The following is a 17,508-nucleotide window of genomic DNA, read 5'->3' on the forward strand; positions in this document are numbered from 1 at the left end:
TAACTGCTAAAATGTCATGAGCACTAGCCCTCATTATGGTATTCTTATTAGAAGACGGATAAGACCATATTTTGTAACTAAGAGCATAGTTCATGCGAGTTTCTGCCCTTTTTTCAATCCTGATACCGTATTCATTTACCAGCATCTTTAAATCTGGTCAATTTTGTTCAATTACTGGTGCCAAGGAACAAACTAGGATTTAGACCATCGCAGGAAACGTTCCATAAAATTATAGATCTTCGCCACTTAACTGCAGTTTAGATAGATGCATCATCAGTATTGGTGTGCCTCATACCCCTTCCCACTAAATTACTAGATATTAGATAGTTTCATCTGCACTAGACAGTTTACGACAGTTGAATATTTTTGTCACTTCCTTTGCCACTTGAAGAGAGCCTCTTGATCTCCCATAAAGTATTAAACCACATTCGAGTCTGATAGCAAAAGCTCTGGTATCTATTTTTCTACATATTGCGTATAATGTACTCTTTGAACTGACAGTTTGGACTTTTCGATTTAATCTGAGTAGCCTAGGAACCATATTATTTTCCTCTGTTTCTATCTTGTGCAAAGGTAACTCTTTCTGCTCAGTATTTAGCCATGATAATGTTACTGAAATCGATCATTTGGTTGTGTGAAGATCAGGATTGTATGAGGCATCTTGATTTGATTCTCTAGAATAATGCACTGTGCCAGGCACCCAGAATATTCCATTTAAGTCAATTTGGTGCATTTCCTGTTTTGATACCAAAGCAAAATGGATAGGAATCATAGAAAATTTTAATTAAAGCTGCATGATGATAGTATAGATTCAAATAGATATTCTGCCCTCGAAGAAGAACATAATTTAGGATTTTTTTTTTAGACAACTTATTGACTGAATATTATTCTTCATTTACACTGCATCTCAATTGCCGTCAATAGCAAGTTGCTTTACACATGCCACTGTTCAGTTTTGTTCAGCGAATTAAACTTGCATTTAAAATAATTGTAGTACAAGTAAAGGTTTCTCCGAGTTATACTTTTTTCCACTAAAGTTTCCATGTTGCAAAGAGTTGATTTCTATTATCCATTTACAAATATTTATTTGCATGATCATGGAGCAATCAGTTTTTTTTTTATACTTTTCCAATTCAATCAAATCAAATCCAATTCAGAGTCTCAACAAGTTGAGACATTTCAGATCCAGGCTGACAAGACAGGGCGAGCGACCAAACCACCCTGTCCTGGGCCTGATCTACATGAGCCAAGCTGATTGGAGAAGGGGGAGGTTCCTCCTCCAAGACTTGAGCTCATTTGCATCTTAGCCAAAAGGCCGAGATGCCGCTTTAAAAAATTGCTTCATATGAAACATAGGTTGTGCCTTGGCAAATCATCTCTCGAGAAGGCACAATCTATTTGAGAGAAGATTTTATCTGGCAAAATTTTGAATTCATTTATGGGATGTGGGTCTCACTGGCTGGGCCAGCATTTGTTGCCGATCCCTATAAGTTGCCTTTGAGAAGGTGGTGGTAAGAAGCCGTCTTGAACCACTGCAGTTCCTGAGGTTTAGATGCACCCACAGTGATGTTTGGGAGGGAGTTCCTGGAATTTGACCCAGCGACAGTGAAAGAGCAGCAATACATTTCCAAGTTAGGATGGTGAGTGCCTTGGCAGGAAACTCCCAGGTGGTGGTATCCCTAGGTATCTGCTGCCCTTGCCCTTGCAGGTGGTAGTGGTCATAAGTTTGGAAGTTGCGGCCTAGGGAGACTTGGTGAGTTCCTGCAGTACATTTATAGATGGTGCACACAGCTGCCACTGTTCATCGGTGGTGGAGGGACTGAATGTTTGCGGAAAGAATGCCAATCTAGCAGGCTGCTTTGTCCGAGATGGCGTTGAGCTTCTTTGGTATGTTGGAACTGCACTCATTCAGGCAATTAATTAATGCATTACCGTTCTGACTTAAGTTGTTGATGGGAGACAAATTTTGGCAAGACAGAAGGTGAGTTTACTTGCTGCAGAATTCTCAGCCTCTGGCCTGCTTTTATAGCCACAGTATTAAGGATGAACAACAGATGCTAGAAAGGCTCATATCCCATGAAACAATAAAAAATAATAATAATTACAGTGAGTGCTGACAGAGTTGCATTTTTCTTAACACAAATTCCAGGCAAATGTGTTAATTTAAAAATTTATCAAATATTAGATTTGATTTCATGGAGATTGGTGAAGGTTTTCTCCTGTAAAGCTGTAACTTTTTGACTGTTAGATTACACACAATCAATTTTCTTGGTATTTTTAATTTGAAGCAATGTCTGATGTGATGCTCTACCACTTTGAAAACTGAAATGAAGTTTATGGACCTAATAGCAATTATGAAGTGGAGTTTGCAGTTCATTTCTCAGACACATCACCAAAAGCTAACCTGGAGGCAAAAGTGGGAAGATGCAATTTACTATTCCAGTACTCTAAAATATGAGAGCCAAAACAAGGAATATTAGAAAGAACTATAGTCAAATTACTGTTCTGTAATTGTGTCTTTTTATTAATTAGGGTGGTGGGGCGCCAGGTGTGACAAAGGGGGGCTTTGAGGGAACCAGAACTAATGGGTAGAGGGAGGAGCTTGAAGAAAATATTTAAAATTATTTAAATGTCTACTTTAAAATTATTTAAAGTGTCTACTTCAATGTAAGGAGCATCCGGAACAAGGTAGATGAACTTGGGGCGTGGATTGGTACTTGGGACTACGATGTTGTGGCCATTACGGAGACATGGGTAGAACAAGGACAGGAATGGTTGTTGGACGTTCCGGGGTATAGATGTTTCAGTAAGTGTAGGGAAGCTGGTAAAAGAGGTGGAGGAATAGCATTGTTAATCAAGGATAGTTTAATGGCTGCGGAAAGGCACTTCGAGGGGGATCTGTACACTGAGGTAATATGGGCTGAAGTTAGAAATAGGAAAGGAGCGGTCACGTTGTTGGGAGTTTACTATAGGCCCCCAAATAGTAATAGAGATGTGGAGGAAGAATTTGCTAAGCAGATTATGGATAGATGTGGGGGTCACAGGGTGGTTGTCATGGGGGACTTTAACTTTCCAAATATTGATTGGAACCTTTGTAGGTCGAATAGTTCGGATGGGGCAGTTTTTGTGCAGTGTGTGCAGGAGGGTTTCCTGACACAATATGTGGATAGGCCGACAAGAGGTGGGGCCACATTGGATTTAGTACTGGGAAATGAACCGGGCCAAGTGTTAGATTTAGTTGTGGGAGAGCACTTTGGAGATAGTGACCTCAATTCGATGTCTTTTGTTATTGCAATGGAGAGGGATAGGGCCATACGGCAGGGCAAGGTTTATAATTGGGGGAGAGGTAATTATGATGCAATTAGGCAAGAATTAGGGGGCATAAGATGGGAACAGAAACTGTCAGGGAAAGGCACTAATGAAAAGTGGAACATTTTCAAGGAACAAATACTGGGTGTCCTTGATAGGTATGTCCCTGTCAGGCAGGGAGGAAATGGCCGAGTGAGGGAACCATGGTTCACAAAAGAGGTGGAATGTCTTGTAAAAAGGAAGAGGGAAGCTTATGGAGGGATGAGGAAACAAGGTTCAGATGGCTCGATTGAGGGTTACAAGTTAGCAAGGAATGAGCTGAAAAAGGGGCTTAGGAGAGCTAGGAGGGGGCATGAGAAGTCCTTGGCGGGTCGGATCAAGGAAAACCCCAAGGCTTTTTACTCTTATGTGAGGAATAAAAGAATGACCAGGGTGAGGTTAGGGCCGGTCAAGGACAGTAGTGGGAACTTGTGTATGGAGTCAGTAGAGATAGGAGAGGTGATGAATGAATACTTTTCTTCAGTGTTCACCAAGGAGAGGGGCCATGTTTTTGAGGAAGAGAAGGTGTTACAGGATAATAGGCTGGAGGAAGTAGATGTTCGGAGGGAGGATGTCCTGGCAGTTTTCAATGAACTGAAGGTCGATAAGTCCCCTGGGCCTGATTAAATATATCCTAGGATTCTTTGGGAGGCAAGGGATGAGATTGCAGAGCCTTTGGCTTTGATCTTTGGGTCCTCACTGTCCACGGGGATGGTGCCAGAGGACTGGAGAGTGGCGAATGTTGTTCCTCTGTTTCAGAAAGGGAATAGAAATGACCCTGGTAATTATAGGCCGATTAGTCTTACTTCGGTGGTTGGTAAGTTGATGGAAAAGGTCCTTAGGGATGGGATTTACGACCATTTAGAAAGATGCGGATTAATCCGGGATAGTCAGCACGGATTCGTGAAGGGCAAGTCGTGCCTCACAAATTTGATAGAATTTTTTGAGGAGGTAACGAAGTGTGTTGATGAAGGTAGGGCAGTTGATGTCATATACATGGATTTTAGTAAGGCGTTTGATAAGGTCCCCCATGGTCGGCTTATGATGAAAGTAAGGAGGTGTGGGATAGAGGGAAAGTTGGCCGGTTGGATAGGTAACTGGCTATCTGATCGAAGACAGAGGGTGGTGGTGGATGGAAAATTTTTGGACTGGAGGCAGGTTGCTCGCGGAGTGCCACAGGGATCAGTGCTTGGTCCTTTGCTCTTTGTGATTTTTATTAATGACTTAGAGGAGGGGGCTGAAGGGTGGATCAGTAAATTTGCTGATGACACCAAGATTGGTGGAGTAGTGGACGAGGTGGAGGGCTGTGTAGACTGCAAAGAGACATAGATAGGATGCAAAGCTGGGCTGCAAAATGGCAGATGGAGCTTAACCCTGATAAATGTGAGGTGATTCATTTTGGTAGGACAAATTTAAATGTGGATTACAGGGTCAAAGGTAGGATTCTGAAGAATATGGAGGAACAGAGAGATCTTGGGGTCCATATCCACAGATCTCTAAAGGTTGCCACTCAAGTGGATAGAGCTGTGAAGAAGGCCTATAGTGTGTTAGCTTTTATTAACGGGGTTGGAGTTTAAGAGCCGTGGGGTTATGCTGCAACTGTACAGGATCTTGGTGAGACCACATTTGGAATATTGTGTGCAGGTCTGGTCACCTCACTATAAGAAGATGTGAAAGCGCTGGAAAGAGTGCAAAGGAGATTTACCAGGATGCTGCCTGGTTTGGAGGATAGGTCTTATGAGGAAAGGTTGAGGGAGCTAGGGCTGTTCTCTCTGGAGCGGAGGAGGTTGAGGGGAGACTTAATAGAGGTTTATAAAATGATGAAGGGGATAGATAGAGTGAACGTTCAAAGACTATTTCCTCGAGTGGATGGAGCTATTACAAGGGGGCATAACTGTAGGGTTCATGGTGGGAGAGATAGGAAGGATATCCAAGGTAGGTTCTTTACGCAGAGAGTGGTTGGGGTGTGAAATGGACTGCCTGCAGTGATAGTGGAGTCAGACACTTTAGGAACATTTAAGCGGTTATTGGATAGGCACATGGAGCACACCAGGATGATGGGGAGTGGGATAGCTTGATCTTGGTTTCAGATAAAGCTCGGCACAACATCGTGGGCCAAAGGGCCTGTTCTGTGCTGTACTGTTCTATGTTCTATTAAAGCACATTGAGCTGAAGACAGAACAACTCAAGAACTGTGTCTTCAGCCCGTGATGTCAAAGAGCATAGCTTTGCTGGAATTTCACTTCCCCACTTACCTTGTCAGTGGATCCATGTTGCAGCCTGGGGACTGTTTTCCTGCTACAAGCTGTTCCAATCCCTGTGGGGAGCAATGACTTTTAAAAAGATATTTGAATTCATTCCCAGTGACCAACTTGAAGAAATCGCATAAGGTTTCGCATTTTAAGATTTTTACTGCAGCAAACAAACAGAGAACAATATCAGGATGAATATAAATGAGGCAAGAAGAGAAGACTTTAAACAGGGCTGAGAACTTGGGGCAACTATGCTACTGAATGAGAATACAAATTTCTCTACGATAGCATGACTTCCCAGAGTTGAGCAGTTCTGATATTTTTCAAAATATAGATCTTTTCAAATAACTAAATATTACTTGGACAATAAGTACACAAAACTGCAGAAAAGATTACCCATACTAATGTTTTAATGCAACCAAATAGCCCACGCTGTGTGCCTATACGTTACAATACGCTGTCCACAGGATTACATTCTTCATTAACAGTCCACACCCAGCTTCTAATGGGTTAATACCTCCCCATTTTGCCAAGCTATGACGTTCTGTGACCATCAAAAGACACTTCCCTCACCTTTCAGAGAATTTCCAAACTGACGTAAGGTCCACCCTGGCAATTTCACTTCCTGATCTCACCAGGGCAAAGCTTCCAATTCTTGGGATACATCTATTCCAACAGAGACCACCTTCCCTCTCACATTCCATCTGATCGCTTGCTGAGGAAGCAGCAGTCTTCTCCACTCTATTGACTACGCAGGCTGCAACCTTCTGTCTCTGTGAGACCCCACTCTCTCTTTTGATCCAAAAACTTGGGAGACTGAATGTTTGTCCGCAGTTAATCCAGCTACTCGTGCTTTCATTTTCAGATGTGAACATTTTGCATATATCATCCTGCAAGTCTCAACCTGGGCCCCAATCCCCCATGGTGACCAAGCCACCCAAGCTTGTTGAGCAGAATTCGAAGCAGATCACATGATCCTCTTCGTTCTCCCATTTTACCTTGGGTAAAGAGACGGTCCAAAATACATTCAACTTCTAAAACCTCACATTCATAACAAACCTACAAAAATGGTAGGAATGCCGTTTAAATTCAGTCAGAAGTGTATGTCTCCATTTCTCACTGACTGTTAGACACAGGCCAATGTAAATATAAGACTTTTATAGCAGTTGATGATTGGCCTGAAGAATAGCATCCTCAGATATTTGACATAGTTCACTGGTCACAGTGTTATCAAATACGTTATTCATAACTATTACAAGCATTGTCCAGAAAACTACCATGATATCTATTTTGTTAGTCTCATTTTTGTTTTGCAGCAAACGGTTTAGGGAGCATCATATGTCGGGGAGAGGGTAATTTAAAAAAAAAAATCATTTATAAACATTCATTAATCCATCTGAAAATTTACAGGCCGATCCCAAAGAGGTAATCAAAATGGTCACAAAACATGTGACTGAAAATGCAGACAGCAGTTGGCCAGAAGAAATACAGGCGCTGGTCCATCACCTTAACTATTACAATGAGTTGTTGACAGACTTCACACAAGCTCAGACGCTTCAAGGCCTTGGCAAAGGTGTGGATGTACAGCGATTTGCAACAGATAGCCAATATAAAAGGGAGACAATTCTAGGCTTAGCAGAGTGAGTATGAAATCATTACTGGTAAATTATTCTAATTAATTTATGTCACACAGATTGGTAAATAAGCACCAACTGACAACTTTACCCTAAGCTTTTGAGAAGGAGTCAAACAAAGGCAATGTATTTCTTCATGGGGAATCTTTTTTTCCAAAATACATATTTGTAAAATATCTGAAAGAACATTACAAATATTTCAAAATGACCATCACAGAGAGTGCAGTGATATTCAAGTTGTCTACATAGATCAAGTTGCTCTCTAAGGTGTTTCAATATAATTGCAATGCATGCAATATTCACTTGGGATGATCTTAAGCTCGCACTCGCCATCTGTGGGAATGGCAGCCCGGCTCAAAATCCTGCAAAACGCGGAAGTTGCAAATCTCGCCAGCATTGACTGTGTGTGTGTGGGATTGAGGGGACGGGTCCAATGTTCAGGGTGAGGGCGGGGTGATGCCTACACTAACTGTTGTGAGGGTTGTGATTGCTGACTCTGATTGGGGGTAGGGGGTACGCTGCAGTGGAGGAAGGGAGCCCCTGATACCTCCATGGTTTTGATTTGATTTGATTTATTATTGTCACATGTATTAGTATACAGTGAAAAGTATGGTCTCTTGCACGCTATACAGAAAAGCATACCGTACATAGAGCAGGAAAGGAGAGAGTGCAGAATGTAGTGTTGCAGTCATAGCTAGGGTGTAGCGAAAGATCAACTGAATGCGAGGTAGGCCCATTCAGAAGTCTGATGGCAGCAGGGAAGAAGCTATTCTTGAGTTGGTTGATCTCAGACTTTTGTAACTTTTTCCCGACGGTCGGCGCAGTCGGGCGTTCCAGATCACAGTCAGGCTGCATTTGGTGTTGGAGGATGTCCAAACCTCGCTCTGGCGTGGACGTGTTGAAGGTCGGTAAGTGGGTGACGTCTCTGGGATCATGGTCACGGTTGAACCAATGGCCAGGTCTACTTGTTGGGGTCCTCAGGGTCACTGCCAGGTCGGGGTCTTCCTTCGGAGGTCGGAGGATCTGTAGACATGCAAGTAAATGTAAAAGAGCAGTGTTAGTGATTTTGAGCAGTGGGAGTTAATTTTTAGGAGTGTAGGGCAATTGTAGAAGTGGGCAGTGGGGTGGGAAGGAGTGCTTGGGGCCTGCAGGAGGTCGCAGCTCTCCAGGTCAGAGGCGTTGGAGGCTGGTGGCGTGGAGGCTGTGGCTCCAGACTTGCTGGTCTGGCCATCTGGTTCGGTGGGAGCTGGGGGGTGGAGGAGAAGGCTCCAGCCCCAAGGATGCAGGTCTGATTGTTGAAGATCAGTAGAGTGAAGGTCTTGGCTTCTAGGGCGTTTTCCTGGTCTCTGGGGGCAGGCAGAGTGAAGGCCCTGATTTCTCGGGTGTTTTCCTTGTCAGTGGGACCTGATGTATGGAAATCCCCAGCTCTGGGACTGCAGCACTAGCTGTAGGTCCCATATGGTCGGCTGGTCCAGGTCAGCTTCAGGCTGGGTGTCTCCAGGGTCCTAAGGATTGCCAAACCTGTAAGAGGTCGCCAAAACTTCAAGCGATTGAATTAAATCATTGTTGGCGAATACAAAAGAGCTAGAATGAAGTTTTAGATGGATAGAACGAGAGTAAAGGATTGAATTAGAAGGTATGCTGGGCTCAGCTTGCAAGAAGTCGCCACGGTCCGGTGCCAACTTGACTGGGTGTGGGGGAGGTTACTTTTTGGTCTGATCAAGGCGCCCTTTAAACATGACATCCCAATCTCAGTGCAGCCAGGCTTTGTGATTGTTCAGGTGCCCCCCCCCAACCACCGCATGCTGAGAAAACTGTTTCTCTGGAGAGAAACACAGTGTTTTTCTCACTAGAACAAACACACTGCCATTTTTTGGTAAGATTTCATCTATTGTATACATTCAATGCAAGTCATACAGCCCAAGGGATTCTATACAAATCCCCTCCCCTCGATTCACAATGGCTGAAAAGTCTTAGACAGCAACCTTTCCCCATTGTGCCTCTGCCACAGCTGCTCCAACACACTCAAAGCGAAGGACATTGGCACTGACTTGTCTCTGACGTATCTTTGGCTAGGCAACAGTGAAGCAAAACAAGTAAATTGAATTGGTGGGTGCTAGGTTGAAGAAGGTATCGATATCCCTCTAATTGTTCGTTGAGGATTCAATTTGGGCCATTTTGTACATTGGGCGAGATGGATTTCTTGGCATTTGGTGATAAATCTGTCTATTTCATTGGAAGTGGCTGCTCTATTCATGGCAGTTACAGAGAACAATGCCACAATGAATATAAATAAGGTTTATTTAGAGGACTTTAAGTTGGCCTGAGAACTATGCTACCGAATGGGAATTCAAATTTTTCTACCACAGCATGACTTTGCAGAGTTGAACAGCTCTGATATTTTTCAAAATATAGATCTTCTCAAATCCCTCAGCATTAAATTTAAAGTAACCATCATTTTCTCTATGGATGTACTCCCTCTCTCTCATTTTAGCCACAGCTGTCACAACATTGTACATATGTTTTCATTAACATTTCATCAGTTGTCAGTAAACCTATTAGGAATGCATAATTTATCAATCTGTATATTTCAAAACATTATTTGCTTTTGCAGTGACTGAATTCGCAGCCCATACACCTCCTGCGAAATAACTAGGCTGGGCAACATGGGGCTGTTTTCGAGCAACTGTTATCAATGACTAAGTCTGGAGTGTGATTATGCCTTAGGTTTTCCACACTGAATAAAATAAAATTGATATTTTAAGGAAAAGGTCAGACCAGCAATGAATTTTCTCCTTTTTGACAAAAAGAGAATATTTGAATTTTAAAGTACTTCAGTGAGACTTTTCCTTCTTTAAAATATGGTGCAGAGATGCTGTAAATTACCTGGAGGAGCAGCAGGTTTGAATTACTTAAGTCATAGAGTCATAGAAGTTTACAGCATGGAAACAGGCCCTTCAGCCCAACTTATCCATGTCGTCCAGTTTTTACCATTAAGCTGGTCCCAATTGCCTGCATTTGGCCCATATCCCTCTATACCAATATTACCCATTTAACTATCTAAATGCTTTTTAAAAGACAAAATTGTACCCGTCTCTACTACTACCTCTAGCAGTTTGTTCCAGACACTCACCACCCTCTGTGTGAGAAAATTGCCCCCTCTGGATTCTTATGAATCTCTCCCCCCTCACCATAAACCTATGTGCTCTAGTTTTAGACTCTTCTACCTTATCTATGCCCCTCATTATTTTACAGACCACTATAAGATCACCCCTATGCCTCCTACACTCCAGGAAAAAAAGTCCCAATCTATCCAGCCTGTCCTGATGACTCAAACCATCAAGTCCCAATAGCATCCTTGTAAATCTTTTCTGTGCTCTTTCTAGTTTAATAATATACTTTCTATAATAGGGTGACCAGAACTGTACACAGTATTCCAAGTGTAGCCGTACCAATGTCTTGCACAACTTCAACAAGACATCGCAACTCCTGTATTCAATGTTCTGACCAATAAAACCAAGCATGCCGAATGCCGCCTTCACCACCCTGTCCGCCTGTGACTCCACTTTCGAGGAGCTATGAACCTGTACCTCTAGATCTCTTTGTTTTATAACTCTCCCCAACGCTCTACCATTAATTGAGTAAGTCCTGCCTTGGATCAATCTACCAAAATGCATCACCTCGCATTTATCTAAATTAAACTCCACCTGCCATTCGTTGGCCCACTGGTCCAATTGATCAAGATCCTGTTGCAATCCTAGCTAACCTTCACTGTCCACTGTGTCACCAATCTTGGTGTCATCTGCAAACTTACTAACCATGCCTCCTAAATTCTCATCCGAATCATTCCTATAAATGACAAAAAACAGTGGACCCAGCACCGATCCCTCAGGCACACCACTGGTCACAGGCCTCCAGTTTGAAAAACAACCCTCTACAATCGCCCTTTGTCTTCTGTCATCAAGCCAATTTTGAATCCAGTTGGCTACCTCACCCTGGTTCCGGTGAGATTTCACCTTATGCAACAACTATGTGGTACCTTGTCAAAAGCCTTGCTAACGTCCATGTAAACAATGTCGACTGCACTGCCCTCATCTACCTTCTTGGTTACCCCTTCAAAAAACTTAATCAAATTCGTGAGGCATAATTTTCCACTCACAAAGCCATACTGATTGTCCCTAATCAGTCCTTGCCTCTCTAAATGCCTGTAGATCCTGTCTCTCAGAATATCTTCCAGCAACTTATTCACAACAGACATTAGGCTCACCAACCTGTTCCCAGGCTTTTCCCTGCAGTCTTTTTAAATAAATGGACAACATTTGCCACCCTCCAATTTTTGGGCACCTCACCTGTGGCTGTCGATGATTCAAATATCTCTGCTGGGGGACCGCAATTTCCTCCCTGCCTCCCACAACATCCTGGGATACACTTATCAGGTCCGGGGGATTTATCTACCTTGATACGCTTTAAGACTTCCAGTGCCTCCTTTTCTAATATGTACACTCCTCAAGACATCACTCTTTATTTCCCCAAGTTCCCCAACATCCATGCCTTTCTCAACAGTAAATACTGATGTGAAATATTCATTTAGGATCTCACCCATCTCTTGTTCACATGGATGACCTTGCTGATCCTTAAGAGGCCCTACTCTCTCCCTAGTTACTCTTTTGCCCTTTATGTATTTGTAGAAGCTCTTTGGATTCTCCTTTGCCTTATCTGCCAAAGCAATCTCGTGTCCCCTTTTGGCCCTCCTGATTTCTCCCAAACTCTACTCTGACACCCTCTATACTCTTCAAGCCTTGATCTCAGCTGCCTATGCATGTCATATTCCTGCTCCTCCTCCTCCTTAATCAGGGCCTCAATATCCCGAGTCATCCAGGGTTCCCTACTTATACCAGGAAGCTAAGAAAACTGAATCTGTTCCTAATCAGGAGCTGAGATTCTTTTTTTTTAATTAACAAGATTGTGACAAATTAAGAGACTGGTCAGAAACTTAAAAACCACAAGCTAAATCTCAAAATTAATTTGTGATTTAAATTATGCATTTGTGATATAAAGAACGGATTGTCCATTAATCCAGTAAAAGTAATGGATTACGGGTTTACAGGAGGAAATCTTTGGCCCAAAATTTGCTGAGGAAATAATGACAGTTTAAAAAAAACAGCAGTGTGTGATGTTGAAGAGATGAGGCATAAATTGCAAAATATCAGAAATTGTGGGACAATTTGAGGGACTTTGCTGAAATCCTTGCAAGAGGATTCTTGTTGTTTATCTCCCCACGAGCTTCATTAAATTGGACTGTTGGCATAAATGCAAATTAAGTCCACTTGTTCAATTAACAGAGTTAGGGCTGGTATTTCACAACTCAAGTACCCTTTGGATTATTAAATTTATATTCCTGCCGTACCAATCAAGGTTGAAAGACCTCAGGTGAAACTGGAGTAACTGTTCCTAGACTCAAAGTATAAAAACAGGGAAGTTGTGTTGAACCTTTGTAAAACTCTAGTTAGACCACAACTCTTTAATTGAGTCCAGTTCTGTTCGCCACACTTTAGGAAAAATAAGAGGAGATTTACCAGATTGTTTCCAGAGTTGGGGAATTTTGGGTGGGACAAGTTTGTTTTCCTCGTAGCGCAAGGAGATTGAGAGGGGATTGATAGAGATGTACAACATTGTGGCAGGGTTGATTAAGGTAGACAAGGGGAAACTGTTCCCATTAGCTGATAGTAAAAGGATTGGGGGATACCGATTTGACATTTTTGGCAAGAGATGCAAGGTGAATGTGAGGAAGCTTTTTATGCAGTGAATTGCAATGACCTGGAACACACACTGCACGAGTGAAGCAGAGACGATCAGTGATTTCAAAAGGAAATTGGATGGGCACTTGAAGGAAATAAACTTGCAGGGCTACAGGGTTAGAGAAAGGGATTGAGACTGACTGGATGGCTCTACAGAAAGCTAGCACAGACGGAGTCAAATGCTGACTTTCTGTTCTAAATGCATAATTGGCCTTATTATTTCGCATCTACAATGATTTGCAGCTTTAAAATTTTGGTCTGAAGTGTGTGGCAAAATCCAGTTAATAGAACATGCTGCAAGGTGCCCTATTCCAATATATTCTGGCCATTTATATTTTGATTTAGCTCATATACGGAATCCCTTTCCATGTTTTTATTGCCTCCCCACTTGGCTGTTCAAACGCACAAACTTCCTAACTTCTATCCTTCATAAATTTTAGCATGTTGAAAACTCTGCTGCCTGTAATCTAACTCTCACTGCGTCCCATTCATCCATCACCCTCATTTTGCCATACTACATTGGCTCCCGGTCCCTACATAATTTTAGTCTAACATTCTCATCCTTATTGTGTTCAAATCACTCCATGACCTCTCTCCCTATCCACAACCTCCAACCCTACACTAGTCCAGGAGCTGCTCCGTTTCTGGACTCTTGTGCACCCTTCCCCCCCCCCCCCCCCCATGTCCTTCACCCCATCATTTATGCCGTCTCTAAACTCTGGAATTCTATCTATTAGCTATTCCACCTCATTTGTCAATTAAGATGCAACTTGCTAAGTGTATCTCTTTTTGTCAAAGCTTTTAGTCACCCCTCTACTATCTCTTTTTTGGATTGGTGTTGATTTTTGCCTGTTTGCACTCATATGAAGCGCCTTGGAATAATTTATAATAGAAAAGGCAGCACATAAATGTACGCTGTTGTATGTGAGCTGAAGGTGACAGGATAAAGCTAAATGGCATCATCTTGCTCCCACATTCTGATATTCTTGTTTGCTGTATTTATTTTGCATCAATCTATCGGTACATGCTAGTTGGGTGAATGCCAAGTTCAGAACAGTTACTGAAGTGGATCCATGTCTACTGGGAGCAATATTGCACTGCAATAATGAAGTTCAAACTCAGCCTTTCTGGTGACGTTTCAATTAATCAGTCCAGTCCATTTAAATTAAAATAAGCCAAACACAAAATCTCTTTACTTGTACTGTACATTTCATTTCACTGGGAAATGTCTTCAACTGTGTGAATGATTAATTAAAAACTGCATATTACTGAAGTTTTATATGTATACTGTTGATTAAGGTGTCTGGGGAAACAAAAGAGTAAGTTTTTTTTTAAAGTGTGGTTTCTTTTATGGCATGTGAAAGCAGACTAGAACTAATGTGATTTGCAAACTTTGATCTGGGCTCGGGCGCCTTCAAGTTATCCATACCAGAAAATTCGGAGCCAAAGGCTGAATAGGTAGACTATGAAATTCCACAGTGATTGAACAAAGAACAAAGAACAATACAGCACAGGAACAGGCCCTTCGGCCCTCCAAGCCCGCGCCGCTCCCCGGTCCAGGATTGAATCCTGAATCCAGGATCCCCGCCCAATTTTCCAGCCTATCTACATACCAATATCCTATCCACCGAGCTGTCCCCCACAGCTACGATGCTTTGTTCATTACAACCTATTAACTCACCCCCACCCCCACCCCCCCCATTCCAGACCATGTGATCTCCAGGGAGAGGCGAAAACCCAGAGTGAAAAACCCCAGGGCCAATATGGGGAAAAAAAAATCTGGGAAATTCCTCTCCGACCCCCTGAGGCGATCGAAACGAGTCCAGGAGATCACAATGGCCCTGATCGGAAAATGCTTCCCAACCCTAGTCATTTCCACTTCCACGAGAAACAAGGAACAATTAGCCCGCGCCGCTCCCTGGTCCAAACTAGACCACTCTTATATGAGATTGCTCAAGTCTCCTGCAGCAACGTCAGTGGAAAATTAGCAGACGCCTTCAGAGAAACTGTTTAAACAGCCACTTGTATTTTTAGTTTCCGTTTTTGCCCTTGTCGCGCCAAAGTCACAGCAAAAGATTGAGGAACACCCTCAGAATTTCAAAGTCATAGCCTTCTTAATCAGTATATCTCTCAATCCCCAGATGAAAAGTGCCCAATTCAATGTTAATGACTTGCAGATAGTTTTATTTATCTGTTAATTTGAGATAATTTACCTATTAAGCTTTGTTTCAAAGGGATTACTTGCATTAATTTTCTGGCAGGATGATTTTGAATGTCGATCTTCCATGTTTATAAATCACTTGTTTTCTCAATAGAACTTTGGAGGAAAATGTGTACAAGATCTCTCTGTCTTTGGCTCAGCGATATACTATCCCACTTTGGGAGGTTTACATGACACATTTGGAATTTCTTTTCACTGATAGTGGGTAAGTAGCCTAGGTAATGGGGTCATTGTACAAACGTGTCTCCTTATCATTTTTCAGACCATTCTTCTACTTCTCAATCTTGATTTTTCAGTTCTTAATCAAAGTGACCACATAACGGCAGTTAAAATAATCAATCTGTGTGATGGTAATATATATTCCTGAGAACAACACAACAATATATTCATTTTCATACTGCGTTTGGGAGACATTCAGACGCTTTGTATTAGGGAAGAGCAAGTTCTGTCGAGGGTGTATTTTAAAAATTATTTTCACTATTGGCGAGGGAGTCCTAAACTGCATAGGATATTGAATGTTATAGTAAACCAGAGACTGTTATTAGTGATCGAATGCCATGTTTTTGTTTTAATTCAGCCTGAAGCATTCCCTACAGAAATGTCCTTGACACACTGCACATAGTAAATATTGTAGCAACATTTCTTCTTAAAATTGCCCTTTAATCAACTCCATTTTGCTGTAATAGACAAAACTTGTATGTCTAGTTTCTCATATTATCCTGTCCCTGTGAAGTAATTTTTCACTAAATATATAGTCTATCATGGAACAGAAATTACCGTTGAATTTATTTATGTTATGAACTCAAAACATATTCAAAGCCATAGGATTAAGAAAAAGAGTTTCTCACTATGCATCAATGCTCATTGCAAAAATAATTTCCAATGATGCGGACGATTGAGAAAAGTCTCAAAGCCACTCAGATGGGGAAAATCGTGGCTTTGCTGTCTGCTGGGGTAGTAAATGTCAAACAGAAGTCGGAATTCTCCAGTCTTGTATGCCCCACTACCGCTGCCAGCAAGAAAGGGGAACCAGAGAATCACAGCTGTAGGCGCTAAGTGCCCAATGGGCGGGAAAATTCCAGCCAGGGTAACAGTACAAGTGCTATGATTGATCATAGCCTTCTGGGCAGGGATCCTGTTCTTGAGGCGACATCCACGTTGACAACGGATGCGAGTAGGGCTAATTTAGGATGCTTTTTATATCAAATAGTTTGTTGGCTGTCACTGTCACATTTACATGCGAATTAAGACCAATCGGATGAAGCACCTGTGGATGACTAATGCTTGTGCACTGAACAGTACGGACAGGCAAAAAATTGGAGAATTAAAAAACAGGAATTTATATGAATGGGCAAATTTTATTTGGATTTTTTTAGATTCTGTTATTTATAGTGATAAACTTGATTTAGATCTGTTCAATCAGTTAGCTGAACAACCTTATCAAAATTATTTTATATGTGGGCTTTTTAAGTTGAAGAAAGACCTGGGGGGTGATTCTCCCAAAAGAAAACTAAGTGCCCAATGGGTGGGAAAACAGGAGTTTTTCCTGTCTGTTGTTTGGACGAACCGCAGGAAATAAATCTCCGGAGTCCACTGAGGGGATTCACGCTGGTAACTGGGAGGTCAGAGCCTGAACCCACTCAAGAGGCTGGAATCAGCGTACAGAGGAGCCACTGCCCCGATCTATCATTGGGGAGATCGGTGCATGTGCACTGGCCCCCCTCCATCGCCAGCCTATTGATCCCTAATGCAGAGTGCGCAGCGAGACCCCGCCTCCTTAGCACTGCCCAATGGCAGGCGGACACTTCCAGGATGTCAGGCTGGCACTGCCCGAGGGGCACCCCCCCTCACCCCTTCCCTCCCATTCCGTTCCCCCTTGATGAGGACCAGCTTTAATCCCCGCTAGCAAGAACCTTTTCTGGCGATTGGGAGACATTAATGAGCCCAGAAGATACCATCCCGGGCTCGCTCATGATATGGAAATGGACATTTCCATATTGTAATCAACCTTGCGCTGATTTCCAGCACGAGGCTGATTACGTTGTAAAAAAAAAATGGCCTGGGAAACTCTTGATCAGCTGGACATCAGTCGCGAATCCCGCTACATGTCCCCTGCTGATATCTCCCAGCCCGCCGTGCAGCGAGCCGGGAGAATCACACCCCTGATGTCAAAGTTATCACAATGAGGCAAGGCTTGTCTTCAGCTGTGAAGCAAACAAAGCACATACAGTATTGCTTATTTACTAAATAAGTTA

At 42.5% G+C, this 17,508-nt stretch overlaps 1 protein-coding gene across 3 annotated transcripts in view; it reads left to right on the forward strand.

The window, feature by feature from the left end:
* Positions 1-17,508, forward strand: part of nbas (NBAS subunit of NRZ tethering complex) — a 259,241-nt gene that overhangs the window by 169,466 nt on the left and 72,267 nt on the right. For all 3 annotated transcript variants that reach the window (XR_013497784.1, XM_078213107.1, XM_078213108.1), the window contains 2 exons: positions 7,011-7,240; positions 15,348-15,458. Coding sequence is in view for 2 of the 3 variants with exons in the window: in XM_078213107.1 (XP_078069233.1) it covers positions 7,011-7,240; positions 15,348-15,458 (341 nt within the window). In the remaining variant the exon portion in view is untranslated. The remainder of the gene's footprint in view (positions 1-7,010; positions 7,241-15,347; positions 15,459-17,508) is intronic.

Source organism: Mustelus asterias, chromosome 5 (genome assembly GCF_964213995.1).
Source record: "Mustelus asterias chromosome 5, sMusAst1.hap1.1, whole genome shotgun sequence".
NCBI lineage: Eukaryota > Metazoa > Chordata > Chondrichthyes > Carcharhiniformes > Triakidae > Mustelus > Mustelus asterias.